The 14,401-nt window shown below is 62.6% G+C and overlaps 1 protein-coding gene across 2 annotated transcripts; it reads left to right on the top strand.

Moving 5' to 3' along the window:
* Positions 1-1,055: 1,055 nt before the first annotated feature.
* Positions 1,056-13,369, top strand: Il12rb1 (interleukin 12 receptor subunit beta 1). Of its 2 annotated transcripts, XM_036166335.1 has the most exons (17): positions 1,056-1,190; positions 2,592-2,654; positions 3,278-3,395; positions 3,759-3,928; positions 5,809-5,945; positions 6,643-6,709; positions 6,964-7,089; positions 7,366-7,448; positions 7,783-8,020; positions 9,250-9,429; positions 9,904-10,038; positions 10,899-11,054; positions 11,507-11,641; positions 11,940-12,036; positions 12,186-12,267; positions 12,830-13,064; positions 13,103-13,369. In XM_036166335.1, the coding sequence occupies exons 1-17, from the start codon at positions 1,130-1,132 to the stop codon at positions 13,108-13,110; spliced, it is 2,091 nt and encodes a 696-aa protein (XP_036022228.1). In that variant the 5' UTR covers positions 1,056-1,129; the 3' UTR covers positions 13,111-13,369. The 2 variants fall into 2 exon arrangements, with proteins under 2 accessions (XP_036022228.1, XP_036022230.1); XM_036166337.1 differs by lacking the exon at positions 13,103-13,369 and having other exon boundaries at positions 11,437-11,641; positions 12,830-12,987.
* The last annotated feature ends 1,032 nt before the right edge of the window (positions 13,370-14,401 follow it).

Genomic DNA, 14,401 nt, shown 5'->3' with positions numbered 1-14,401 from the left:
ACGTCTGGCCCCGGAGGAACTCCTCAAATCCATCTCCTTGCTTCCAGCTGGGGCTTCTAGACTCAGTTTCCCGTCTATGATGTGGCACAAGCCATGGCAGCCTTTCTGAGACAAGGCTGCACTGAGAACACCAGAGGGGTGAAGCCCAAGCTACAGTCTTCCACGGACTTCCTCCCTCCCTGGCACTCCTCCTGCCTCAGCCCACCAAGAGTGTCCCTGCACCTGCCCTTCACTGCCTCTCTGCTCATCTCTCCTGCCCCTCCCCCAGGCCTCCTGTACCCCTCCCTTGCAGCGCCGTTGGAGACAGTCTGCGTGGGGCCACAGGGTCCAAGTGGCACCGTGCCAGGGCCGAGACACGGCTTCATTGTCCCGGAGGCTCTGACCTCACAGCCTTCAGGAAGCTGACCCTGGGCCAAGCCGGGCCAGCTGTGCTGGGGACATAGCTCCTCCCCCAAGGGGCCCCTCCCAAACACCACGATCTCATCCACATGGCCCTCAGATTCCCCAAAAGATTATTATCTGTCTCCCTTGTTGGAGCCCTGGAAATCGGGAGACTTTTTAACTCTGTGTGGCCCTGGCTGTCCTGGATCTCGCTCTGTAGCCCAGGCTGGCCTCGAACTCACCGAGATCCACCTGGCTCTGCCTCCCGAGTGCTGGGATTACAGGCTCTGAAAACATCTCCAGAGAAAAGTCATACCACTTAAAATTCTTTCTTTCTTTTGAGACAGTCTATAGAGAGCAGGCTGCCCACAGATCCACCGCCAACCCCGTCCCAGCCTCCCAGGCACTGGGAAAAGGACTTTCAAATGTGCCCCACAGGCTGGGCCTCAGTTTCTAGGCCTCTGCTTAGCTTGCAGGAAGGGGTGGGGGGCTGGGGCGGGGGCGGAGGTGGGGGTGGGTGGGGGTGGGCTGGGGCTGGGGCGGGGGGCTGGGGCGGGGGCGGAGGTGGGGGTGGGCGGTTGTCTTCCTGGCTTTTACTTTCACTTTGACTGGCAGGGGAGAAGGTGAGTTTTTCTTTCTTTTCTTTTTTCCCTTCTCATTTTCTTTCCCTTCTCAGCGTCAGCGTGTTCCGGGGTGGGGACAGGGTGGCTGGGCCCCTTTGGCGGTGCAGAAGCTCCCCGTGGACCTGATGGGGCTGCGGGGGACCAGCCTGCACATCCTCCTCCTCCTCCTGCTATGCCGGCTGAGTGGTGAGTCCTCCCCAGTGCTCATCTGGGGTCTCCTGGGTAGGCAGGGGTCCCAGGAGAGCTGCAGGCTCCAGGTCCAGGGTGAGTGCCATCTGTCAGATGGGGTCTCCGTGGCCATGGCTGCAGGGGTCTGACTGGTTTGATTTTCTCGTCTGCTGAGGGGCCTGGCCCGTTCCTGTTTCCCATTCTTTTTCTTTTTCTTTTTTTTTTCTTTCTTTCTTTTTTTTTTTTTTTTTTTTTGGTTTTTCGAGACAGGGTTTCTCTGTGTAGCTTTGCGCCTTTCCTGGAACCCGCTTTGGAGCCCAGGCTGGCCTCGAACTCTCAGAGATCCACCTGCCTCTGCCTCCCAAGTGCTGGGATTAAAGGCGTGCTCTGCCGCCACCACCCGGCCCCATTCTTTTAAATAAGAAAAGCTCAAGGACTTGCAGGCAGGCACGTGCTGCACGTTCGGCACTCAGCACACAGCACACACACTTACACGGGATCTGTGCAGGCAGGCTCTCAGGACACCTGTCGTGTCTGCTGTGTGACTCCGGGCACATTCTATGCCTCTCTGTGCCTCTGCATTCCTCTTAGGCCAGGGATCTGCAGCGTGTAGGCCCTCCATTTCAGTTTGGTGGAGGGAACAACCTGAGACGGTGCTCAGAACTTCACATCAAGGGCCGCAGGCCTTCAGGGACACCATGTGCTGAGACTCACAGCAAGCGGCAGGGACCCCAGATTCCTACTGGGGGCCACCATCAGAGAGGTAGCTGGGTGGTGGTGGCAGAGAGGGGACAGCATGGCCAGGAAAGATGGCTTCAGGCTGCAGGGCTGGGGTCACCAGAGAGAACAGGACAGATGAGGAGCGTGCCTGTCACCTCAGAATCCAGGAGGCTCCCAGAGTCGGGCAGATCCTTGCCTTAGTGCCCTACACTCTCACGCAGGGCAGACCCTGGTGCCCCAAGCACCACAGTGAATCTGCTCACAGGACAGCACCATCTCCTGGGGACTGTCCCCAGTCCCCACTGCCAGCAGCCAAGTGCATTCAGCGGGTATCCCCAACCTCCCCTGACACCAGGTGCTCTAGGGCACCTCCGCTCCGAGTCTATCCCACAGGGCCCCGGGGGGCTTAGCATCTGGGGTAGTGAGGGGGTGAGGGCTGAGGAGAGGACAGACAGATGGCCCGATGGACAGGTGGATAGATGTGTGGTGGGTGGGAGGGGAGATGGAGGGTGGGGTGGGTTAGGGTCGGGGGTAAGGGTGTGGGGGGGTTGGCGAGTTGGGGGATGACTGGATGTGCTGATGGCAAACAGACACACAGACAGGAAAGGAGGTGGGCAGGCTGATGCTCACCCTGTGCCCTCCCCAGGCTCACATGCCCACTGCACTGTGACATCACTGTCATTTTCTCCTGTCTTTCAGCCTCCTGCAGAGCCGACAGCTGCTGCTTTGACGAGCTGCCACTGTACCCAGAGGGATCCTCAGGTCTGGCACAGCCCCTCCCAGGCTGAGAGCCACCCCAGGCTCTGCCTCATCTGGTCCCCGTGTGTACTTCCATTGTCCTGCTGCCCAGGCTGTCAGGCCCCGCACAGTGGACCTGCCTGTCCCTTCCAGGCACTGCCCTGAGCACAGGTCCCCTCGGCTTCTCTCCTTTGCAGCCTGGCCACAGCGTTTATGTCCCTGTCATTCACGTGGTCCAGCCTTTCAGAAACCACTTGCTATGCGTTCTCACTCTGTGGGACATTTTTATTTGTTAACAAATTTCACAAAAGGAACCAAATAGACAGGCTCCAAATCCACTGCTTAAAAAAAATTCCAGGGCACTGGACAGTGGTGGCGCACGCCTTTAATCCCAGCACTTGGGAGGCAGAGGCGGGCGATCTCTGTGAGTTCGAGGCCAGCCTGGTCTACAGAGTGAGTTCCAGGAAAGGTGCAAAGCTACACAGAGAAACCCTGTCTCAAAAAACCAAAAAAAAAAAAAAAAAAAAAAAAAAAAAAAGTCCAGGGCAAACTGGGAGGCGGGACTGGGGCCAGGGATGCTGGGTACATACGTGGGGTGCTGCCTGCTGGGAGAACCTCACTTCTCAGACTTCCATAATCTTTCGCAGGCTCCTTGTCAGCAGGACCCAGGAACTTGAGTTGCTACAGGGTTTCCGGAGCCGAATATGAATGTTCCTGGCAGTATGATGGCTCTGAGGACAATGTCACTCACTTCCTGAGGTGCTGGTGAGGACCCATCCCCGCAACCTCACATGTCCCCCAAATCCCCAGCCAAGGTCTGTATGTGAGCTCATGATGAACGTGACTCCTGCCAGTCTTTGTCATGTTAGGGAGACGGCATGTCACTACAAGGGGTGGAAAGAGCATGTTGGGTTTTTTGTGTTTTCCTTTTGGTCTTTTGAGACGGGGTTTCTCTGTGTAGCTCTGGCTGTCCTGGATCTCACTCTGTAGCCCAGGCTGGCCTCGGACTCACAGAGATCCGCCTGCCTCTGCCTCCGGGTGCTGGGATTAAACAAAGCCCGACTCATTTTCTTCATTCTCAAACCACCGCCCACCCACTCCTCTGACTCGTCACTGGCTTTCCCGTAGCTTCAGAGGTGGGCGCTGCTGCTACTTCCCTGCGGGCCGGTCCAGGACTGTGCAGTTCTCGGAACAGGCTGGGGTCCCTGTGCTGTCTGAAGTCAAGTTCTGGGTGGAGTCTCGGCTCAGCAACCAGACCTTGAAGTCCCCGGAGCTATTCCAGAACCTGTCCCACTGGAGTGAGTGCTGTCTTCCCCGTGCCTCCCCCGGGGACACAAGGCGGTCTTGCTGCTTGGGAACACCCCAGCGCCAGGCTCTTGGGTTTCTTCAGGGGCAGCCTCTCCTCTGCTCCCCAGCCCTGTGAGCCCCTCCTGGGAGCTGTGTTTTCGTGACTCAGCCTATCTTTGGCAGAGTCCTGTACTGGGTGTTCGTGCGTGCGTGCGTGAGGATGTGGGTTGTGGGCAGGCTCGGGGACGGATGTGGGCAGCCCAGTGGGGGGACTGCGCACCCTTCCTTCCGCTGGACGGGCGGAGTGAACTCCCAGATGCGGAAAATTAACCTGGGCAGAAAGAAATTCACTTGTCAGCGGGAACATATTCCAGCAAGATGTTTGTTTGCGGGGATGGATAAGGCTGAGGAGGGGACCGAGAGTTTCCTGGTACTCTACCCTGACCACGCCCCCAGCCCCTCACTGGGATTCTAGGCGGGGCTCCACCCTGACCACGCCCCCAGCCCCTCACTGGGATTCTAGGCGGGGCTCCACCCTGACCATGCCCCCAGCCCCTCACTGGGATTCTAGGCGGGGCTCCACCCTGACCATGCCCCCAGCCCCTCACTGGGGTTCTAGGCGGGGCTCCACCCTGACCACGCCCCCAGTCCCTCACTGGGATTCTAGGCGGGGCTCCACCCTGACCACGCCCCCAGCCCCTCACTGGGATTCTAGGCGGGGCTCCACCCTGACCACGCCCCCAGCCCCTCACTGGGGTTCTAGGCGGGGCTCCACCCTGACCACGCCCCCAGCCCCTCACTGGGATTCTAGGCGGGGCTCCACCCTGACCACGCCCCCAGCCCCTCACTGGGGATTCTAGGCGGGGCTCCACCCTGACCACGCCCCCAGCCCCTCACTGGGGATTCTAGGCGGGGCTCCACCCTGACCACGCCCCCAGCCCCTCACTGGGATTCTAGGCGGGGCTCCACCCTGACCACGCCCCCAGCCCCTCACTGGGATTCTAGACGGGGCTCCACCCTGACCACGCCCCCAGCCCCTCACTGGGGATTCTAGACAGGGCTCCACCCTGACCACGCCCCCAGCCCCTCACTGGGATTCTAGACGGGGCTCCACCCTGACCACGCCCCCAGCCCTCACTGGGATTCTAGGCGGGGCTCCACCCTGACCACGCCCCCAGCCCCTCACTGGGATTCTAGGCGGGGCTCCACCCCTGACCACGCCCCCAGCCCCTCTCTGGGATTCTAGGCGGGGCTCCACCCTGACCACGCCCCCAGCCCTCACTGGGATTCTAGGCGGGGCTCCACCTCTTATCATTCCCCCAGCGTTTCGTTCTTTAAGGCTTATTTATTTAATTTTTACATGTATGTGTGCTTTGCCTGCATGCCTGGTGCCCAGGGAGGCCAGAAGAGGGCGCTGGAACCCCTGGAGCTGCAGTTACAGACAGTTGTGAGCTGCCATGTGGGTGCTGGGAACCGAAGCTGGCTTCTCCCAGGTGCTCTTAAGCTCTGAGTCACCTCTCCAGCCCCTTAATACACTCTATTTTTTTAAAATTGTTGTATTGGGGACACAAGTCAGCAGGTAGACAAGAGCCTAAAGTATGTGGAGCCCTAAGATTTCGTCCCAGCACCCCATAAATCAGTCATGGGGTGCACTCTTGTCATGCCTGCTCTTGAGAGGCAGGAGGATCATGAGTTCAAGGCCAGCCTCAGCCACAGGAGACCCTGACCGAATAAACCAAAACAGAAGCTGAGACAAACCCCTGTCCCCTAACTCTGGGTACAGCTCCGGCCTCAGCTAGGTGTGCAGGGGTCTCTCATCAGGGCGACCCCACGGGTCGCACCGGGCACACTTTCTGATTTGCACTCAAGTCAGGGGTGTATCCCCCCACAGTCAAGGTCAGCCCGCCTCCAGGAGACATCAAAGTGTCTCATGCAGACGGCCAGTTACGCCTGGATTGGAATGTTTCTGATGAGGTCCAGGCTGAGGTGCAGTTCAGACGCCGGACGCCCACAACAAATTGGACATTGGTGAGTGTGTTTCCCAGGTCAAAGGTCACCTTAGCACCATCAATGTCACCCAGTTGTAGTCTTCATCCAGTCCTGGGATCTGATGTGGCCTCCCTGCTCCAGCCCCCCCCAGTCCTGGGATCTGATGTGGCCTCCCTGCTCCAGCCCCCCCCAGTCCTGGGATCTGATGTGGCCTCCCCACTCGGGCAGGTCAGCCCTCCTCCCCAGTGGCATCCTTTTACCTTCCCGTCAACATCATGCTTCTTTGACACACTGCCTTTCCCTGCTGGGTCCCTACAGTCCAGCCTGTTGCCTGTGTACCTCAGTGTGCGTGAGGGCTAGCCCAATCCGCCCACACTCAACCTGGCATCACAGAGCAGCACCTCTTGTTACCCCCAGACTCCGTTTCTCCTTTGCTCCTCTCTCTCAATCCCTCCTACTCACTCCTCAGCCACTCTCGTCCCGTGCCCATCACCCCATTCTATGATCCTACCCAGGCCTCAATTTTCCTCTCAGATAAACAGGGTCAGAGGAGCTGGGCCTGGCAGCACCCACCTCTCACCCGGCACCCGGGAGGTGCTGGAGGGAGGCTCTGGGACTGAGCTATCAGCCGCACAGTGAGATCCAGGCTCCAAGAGCACAACAGAAAAGTCTCTACGGCTCGTTTCTGGGCCACGAAGTTTAAACCAGTCATGCATCCAATCTCTTTCTCTTTTAGGGTGACTGTGGACCCCAGGATGACTCTGGCTTAGGTGTGATTGGGGACACTCACGGCAGCAGGTCTGGTGAGCATTAATGAATGTCGGGCTCATCCTGCCCTTGTGGCTCAGAGTAGGTTTATTCCTGTAATCCACAGACTGAGGGGTAAAAGAACCAGAGTTGTGGTTTGGGGTGGGGGTGGTCTGGGGGTGGTCTGGGGTGGGGGGGCAGGGCTCCAGCAAAGGAGCAGACGCGGCCAAAGAGGGACCCAGGGACAGTGGAGCACTCGGTGTTGGTCAGCCCCAGTATACTCTCACTGTCATACCCTGCCTCTACGCAGAGTCCTGCCTCTGCCCTTCGGAGACCATGGCCCAGGAACTCCAGATACGGCGGCGGCGGCGGCTCTCCTCGGGGGCCCCTGGGGGTCCCTGGAGCAGTTGGAGCATCTCTGTGTGTGTTCCACCTGGTGAGAGGCCCCGGGCTACGACACCAGGAAAGGGTCCACAGAGCCATGTGGGATGTACATGCCAATCATCCCAACGCCAGGAAGGCTGAGGCGGGAGGTTGTGCTTTTGAGGTCAGCCTGGGCTCCATAGCCAGACCCTCTCTCAGAAGGAACAAAGGATGTGGAAGCAAGTTTCAGACATCAGGCCCGGGAGGGGCGGGAGAGGCTCCACTGGCTGGCCTCTGTCTTCCCATCCCAGCCACCCAGTCCTTCCTGTTTCGGGGACTGTCCTTGCAGAACCCTTTCCCCAGCCTGAGGTCAAGTTCCTGGTGAAGCCCCTGGGCCAAGATGGAAGGCGGAATCTGACCATGCAGGCACAGGTGACTGGGCCAGCCTGGGCTGTGGTTGGCCCGGGCAGAGGAGGAGGAAGTGACGCAGAGGAGAGGCGGGGGTGGCAGAGGCCACAGGTTTTGGGGTCACCTCTGGAGGTTGGCTGGGCGTGGTGGCCAGCAGCTGTCACCACAGCACAGGGGAGGTGGTCGCAGGAGGGGGAGGCATTGAAGGTCATCCTCGGCCAGCCTGGGCTACGTAAGCCCCTGTCTCTGTCAGTGACGGGGAGCTGCGGGGACGGTGTGAGCAGGGAGGGCATGGCCCTGGAGTCCTGGGCTCTCCAGGCTGTGTCCTGGGTCCCCATGCCCGTCTCCTGCTCTGCAGGCCTTGCTGCCCGCTGTCCCCGAGGGTTGCCAGGGAGTCAGGCCTGGTGTGCAGGCGCGGTACTTGGTGCGGGTGCACATGCTGTCTTGCACATGTCAGAGGAAGAGCTTGAAGACCGTGCCCCTGGGCAAGACGCTGAAGCTCTCCGGGGCCGCCTACGACCTGGTAGTGGTCACCAAGACTCGCTTCGGCCTCAGCTCCAACCAGACTTGGCACCTTCCTGCCCAAAATTTCTCAGGTGCCAGGGGCCGGGGGCCGGGCCACGAGGGCGGCGGGTTCCATCCTGCACACGGAGGACGTGCGAGGCCCGCGTCCGTCCGTCCGTCCGTCCCTCACACACAGGGCGCATCGGAAACTCAGTCATCCAGATGCGTGTTTAATTTTACTGGGACCACAGAGCCGGCTCGGCGGCCCGCCAACCTCCAGCTCCAGCCCGGCGATCTGACGCCCTCCTCTGGCCTCCGTGGGAGCTGCACACGCTGGACGGCCAGTTTTAAAGTTCTGACCGGCGGGCTGTACTGTGGCCAGCGCCCGTCCCCACCCGCAGGATGATGGGAAGTGTTATTGCGTGCTTTCTGAGGCTGGCCTGGAACTCAGGCTCCTCCCTCAGCCTCCCAAGTGTTGGGGTGACAGGCTTGTGTCGCGTTCCACCGTGCACATTTTACTGAGCTACTTTTCCGGGAAAGTTCACCGTTTCCTGTGGGCACACTTGCCTGGGTGTGTGCCTGGAGGACAGAGGCCCGGGGATCGAACTCAGTCTGCCAGGCCTGGCAGCAATGGCCTTTACCTACTTTGCCATCTTGGCAGGCCCTAAAATATTTTTATCTCCCAAAAGGGAGACCCATGGTTGGGCACCGTGGCTCATAACTGTCACCCCAGCACCCAAGAGGCAGAGGCAGGAGGATTCCAAATTCCAGGCCCCACGGTAACACCTGTCTGAGAACTGCAAGAGCAGACTCCTGCCACCCTCCTAGCCTTTGGCCTCTCATTAAACTTGGTGCCATGTACCCGGCGCCCCTGAGCCTGCGGCCACAGTGCTCAGCCAGGCCAGGAGCTCACACACGGGCTGGCAGCGCAGCAGCCTGTTGGCGCTTGGTTGAGTCAGGGCGTTGGTGGGTACACACAGGCAGGTGACTCTCCCATGTGCCTCAGCTTCGTGTGTGTGTGAAATAGGGTGGTGGTGGCGCACGCCTGTAATCCCAGCACTCAGGAGGCAGAGGCAGGCGGGTCGCTGTGAGTTCGAGGCCAGCCTGGGCTACAGAGTGAGGTCCAGGACAGGCGCAAAGCTACAGAGAGAAACCCTGTCTCACAACAAAAACGAGAACAAAAGATCAGAGTCCCACTTGTAAACAGGTGCCTCCTGTAAAGTATCAGCCTGGCATACAGTTGGTGCTCAGTAAATGCTAGTTGATCTCCTCAGAGCTGGGGGCCGGGTGTGGGTCTGTGATCACCCTTTGTCCCACCCAGAGCTGCTCCCAGAGATGAGAGCCCTGAATGTCAGCGTGGAAGGCAACGCCACCTCCCTGCACTGGGCAGCCCAGGCTCCAGGCACCACCTACTGCGTTGAGCGGCAGGCACGCGGCCAGGGCAGGCGCCACACCCACTGCGCCCTGATTGCGCCCCAAGACGGGGGCCCAGCCACGGTGGGTACGTCACTCTGGAAACCCATGGCCAGCTCCAGCCTCCAGGGGCGGTGCAGCGGGAAGCCCAGGGAGGTGCCCTCACTTTCGCAGTCACACCCTGGGCATAATGAGTCTCACATACCCTGGTGATGTAAACATCCCCCTGGCAGGGAAGGTGGCGATTCACAGTTGCTGGTGGCGAGGTGATGAGGTCTGGAGAAGGAGCCGGATCAGACTGGCAGTGTCTTTTTCTGAGACTTTCTGCTCTGAGCTGGGCTGGAGCCTGGGGGCACACTTTGGGGGTCTCAGAGAGGCCCAGCAGAGGCTGTGGAGCTGAACTCCTCCCACAGCTGTGTAGAGGCTGGAGGAATGGGATGAGGGATCCAAGAGAAGAGGCATAAGGGCTTTGAAGCCTGAGTAGGAGTTTTCTGGGGGGTTGGTTCCAGAAGACAGCACACACACCCCACCCACCCCACCCCTGCTCTGCTGGCCCTTCCAGTGACGCACAGCTGGAGCTCAGAGCCTGGCCTGGTCCAGGAGGAGTGTTACCACCTCACTGTCTTTGCCTCCACGAACCCAGAGAAGCCATTGCTGTGGTCCACGGTCCTGTCCAGTTACTACTTCGGGGGTAACAGTGAGTAACTCTGATCTGGGGTTCTTGGTGACCTTGGAGTGTCTGTCACCTGACACATGGGCAGAATCAGAGCTGTGGGCAGAGCCGGGGCTGTGGGCGGAACTGAGGCTGTGGGCGGAGCCGGGGCTGTGGGAGGAACTGAGGCTGTGGGCGGAGCCGGGGTTGTGGGCAGAATCAGAGCTGTGGGTGGAGCCGGGGCTGTGGGCGGAACTGAGGCTGTGGGCGGAGCCGGGGCTGTGGGTGGAGCCGGGGCTGTGGGCGGAACTGAGGCTGTGGGCGGAGCCGGGGTTGTGGGAGGAACTGAGGCTGTGGGCGGAGCCGGGGTTGTGGGCAGAATCAGAGCTGTGGGTGGAGCCGGGGCTGTGGGCGGAGCCGGGGCTGTGGGCGGAACTGAGGCTGTGGGCGGAGCCGGGGCTGTGGGTGGAGCCGGGGCTGTGGGCAGTGCAGGGGCTGTGGGCGGAGCAGGGGCTGTGGGCGGAGCAGGGGCTGTGGGCGGAACTGAGGCTGTGGGCGGAGCCGGGGCTGTGGGCGGAACTGAGGCTGTGGGCGGAGCCGGGGCTGTGGGCGGAACTGAGGCTGTGGGTGGAGCCGGGGCTGTGGTCAGAGCCAGAACTGTGGGCGGAGCCGAGGTTCCGGCTGTGGGCAGGCAAAATGCTAGCGCTATGGGTGGAGCCACGTCAGTGGGTGTGGCCAAGGCTATATGTAGAACCCAATGAGGGCGTTAGGAAGGTGGGCGGAGCCAGGGCAGTGGGTGGGGCCTGGCGGTCATCGTGGTGGGCGTGTCTGCCTGTGGTCTGGTGGGCGGGGCCGCGGTGGGCGGGGCCTCCGCCAGCAGCCCCACAGCTGACGGTTTTGTGCAGCTTCGGTGGCCGGGACCCCGCGCCAAGTGTCGGTGAGGAAGCACAGCGCGGACTCGGTGTCCGTGGAGTGGACGCCGTCCCCGCTGGGCGACTGCCCGGGGGTCCTGACTCGATACGTCGTGCGCTGCGAGGCCGAGGACGGCGAGTGGGCGTCAGGTGCGCTGGGCGCGTGGCCGGACCGGCTGTGCGGCGGCCAGTCCTCCCACGGCTCCGGGCTCCTCATCACACCACCGCTTCTGCCTTTACACCTTCTGATGTCGTGTTTGTTGACTCGGTTGCCGTGTGTGGTGACGGTGTCCGCGCAGCACGCGTGGGCCAGAGGACAGCGTGCGGGCGCCCTGGGGTCGCACTCGCATCAGGCCGGGCGGTGAAGGCCTCCTCCGGGACTCCCCAGCCTGCCTGGCTTTTCGATGTTTTGAGTCTCCACATTTGGGGCAATCCTCGCGTCTCAGCTTCCCCAGGCCCTGCGCTGAGCCCGCGCCCTGCGCTTGACCACTGTCACCTCTCACAGCCTCCCTTTGCTGGCTGATGGTTTTAGGTGTCCCGTGTGTCCTGGGCCGCCCCGCGGGTCCTGGAACGCTCCCTAACCCTCGCTGCCTCCCCCGCAGAGTGGGTCGTGCCGCCCGCGAAGACGCAGGCCACGCTGCGGGGACTGCGCCGCGGCGCGGTGTACCGGGTCCGAGTGCGAGCCGACACCGCGCGGCTGCCAGGCGCCTGGAGCCCCGCGCAGCGCTTCCCCCTCGGTGAGTGGGGAGAAGGGGCGCAGCCGCTGCTTGCCCAGCCTGCGCAGCCCGGGTGGGGGTCCCCGGAGCTTTCCCTGGGCCCCCGGCCTGCCTCGCCTGCCTGAAGTACTTGCTTCCCCCACTTGTCAAACTCCTATTCACCCCTCAAAGCCAAGCTCCGTCTCGGGAGCTCTCCCTGCCTCTGACCGCCCTCCGCCCTCTTGGCTCCGTGGGTTGCTGCTGGTGTCTTCCCCGTCAGGCGGCTCCTGGGGGCGGGGAGCGGGCGCACCTCTCTCAACCCAAGTTGTCTGGCCCCCAGAGGTGCAGATTTCCCGTTTGGCCGTCATTGTTGCGTCCCTGGGGAGCTTCGCCAGTGTCCTCCTCGTGGGCAGCCTCGGATACGTCGGTCTGAACAGGTACCTCGCCTGTCTCCTCCGACATGGACGTGTAGCGCAAAGTGTGCGTCTGCCTGGCACTGAGTGCGCGGGACTCGGTCCACACCACACCCAGGCAACACACCAGGGAAGAAACAGAGGTCCCCTGACCTGCCACCCTTTGTTCCCAGGGCAGCCTGGCGCTTGTGCCCACCCCTGCCCACCCCCTGTGCCAGCACGGCTGTGGAGTTCCCTGGCAGCCAGGGCAAGCAGGTAAGTGTTCTTTTCAGCTCCTGACTGTTGTTTGGTGCGTGCTGCTGGCAGTGAATTGCAAGGCTCACCAAAGCCAGACACGCGGGGGATCGTCTAGAACCCATCACAGAAGCAGAACTTCAGTGGCTCGTTCAGAAGGGGAACTTGAAATTCAAACACAGGCCCGGCCCCGCCCACAGCCCGACTTCAATCTGTCCTGGCCCCGCCCGCGTCACCGCCCGGCCCCGCCCACAGCCCGGTCACCGCCCGGCCCCGCCCACAGCCCGGCTTCACTGTCCTGGCCCCGCCCACAGCCCGGCTTCACAGTCCTGGCCCCGCCCGCGTCACCGTCCGGCCCCGCCCACAGCCCGGCTTCACTGTCCTGGCCCCGCCCGCGTCACCGCCCGGCCCCGCCCACAGCCCGGTCACCGCCCGGCCCCGCCCACAGCCCGGCTTCACTGTCCTGGCCCCGCCCGCGTCACCGCCCGGCCCCGCCCACAGCCCGGTCACCGCCCGGCCCCGCCCACAGCCCGGCTTCACTGTCCTGGCCCCGCCCACAGCCCGGCTCTGCCCTCCTTTCCAGGCGTGGCAGTGGCGCGGCCCCGCGGACTCCCCGGAGGTGGTGTACCCGCGAGAGGCGCTGGTGGTGGAGGTGGCCCGGGACGCAGATGACGGGACGGGGCCGCCCCAGGACAACCCTGCCTTCCCGGACACCGCGCGGCCCCTGGAGCCCGAGGGACTCCCGCTGCTCCGCGGCGGTCTTTGGTGGACCCCGAGGGCCGAGGGGCCAGGACCCGCCACCCGGCCTGCGCGGCAAGGGGACTGACGGGCGGCAAGGGGACTGACGGGCGGCAAGGGGACTGACGGGCGGGGTCGCCTCGGCCGCCCGCCCCGCCCAGCCGGCCGGCGAGGGCGAGCGGCTCACCGGAGGCCACGCAGCGTCGGCGGCTGCAGACCCCCAGCTGCAGCGCCTCCCCCTCGGCTGGGAGGGCACCTAGAGACCGCAGCGCGGGGCAGCTGCCTCTGCGGCCCGGCCTGATGTGCTGCGTGCAACCCCAGGAGCACCAGACGGCGTCTGGATGTCCCGGGCTCCCGAGCACTTAATAAACGGGCGTCGGAGGGACGGACAGCCTGGCCGGTCCCGCTTCCCGCTTCCCGCTTCCGCGTGGCCGCCAGGGGGCAGCAGCGGCCTCCGGGCCTCCCGGCTTCAGCCCGGTCCTGACTCAGCCGCCCCGGCGCCGGGGTGCGGGTTCTGGGGGTGGGGGGCCGAGCTCCGGAGGACACGGCCGCGCGTGGGAGTCAGCCACCGGCGCCGGCCGCGCGCGGTGACCGGGACTTCCGCCCAGTTCCCGGCCGGGGAGAAGCCACTGCGTGTCCAACAGGCTTCGCAGCCAGAGTGACAGCCTCGGACCCACCAATGAGGAGCTGGGGGCGTGGCTCAGGGGCAGAGTGACGGCCTCGGACCCACCAATGAGGAGTTGGGGCGTGGCTCAGGGGCAGAGTGACGGCCTAGGACTCCCGTGAGAGGCGAGGCTGGGGGCGTGGCTCAGGGGCAGAGTGACAGCCTCGGACTCCCGTGAGAGGCGAGGCTGGGGGCGTGGCTCACGGGCAGAGTGACAGCCTCGGACCCACCAATGAGGAGCTGGGGGCGTGGCTCAGGGGCAGAGTGACGGCCTTGGACCCACCAATGAGGAGCTGGGGGCGTGGCTCAGGGGCAGAGTGACAGCCTCGGACTCCCGTGAGAGGCTGGGGGCGTGGCTCCAGGTTAAAGGGTGAAAGAAGATCCTGGGTTCCGTCTATGACAAGACCAGAAAGGTGAAGGGAAAGGGTCGCAGAGAGAAGTAAACCAAGGAAGGAGGGGAAAGAATCCGCTCTCATCACCACAGGTCCGAGCAGCGGGTTCGCAGTGACCAGGCAGTGTGCAGAGAAATAGTGTGCTCCAGGCACACCGCGGACTATTACTCCGCAGTGAAAAGGAAAGAGGCGCTGACATACGTTGGAAAACTCAAAATTAGAATGCAGGTGATTGACAGCAGCCAGTGCAGAGCCCCTGGTGAGTGACCCATCGGCCGGAAGTGTGCGGAGCGGTCTAATCCCCAGACAGGAGCCGCTCACGGCGTTTGGTGAGGAAGGTTTGGAGTTAGTCACGAGTGCT

The sequence above is a fragment of the Onychomys torridus genome, chromosome 17 (assembly GCF_903995425.1).
Source record: "Onychomys torridus chromosome 17, mOncTor1.1, whole genome shotgun sequence".
Taxonomy (NCBI): domain Eukaryota; kingdom Metazoa; phylum Chordata; class Mammalia; order Rodentia; family Cricetidae; genus Onychomys; species Onychomys torridus.
This window is presented reverse-complemented; position numbering and strand designations above follow the sequence as displayed.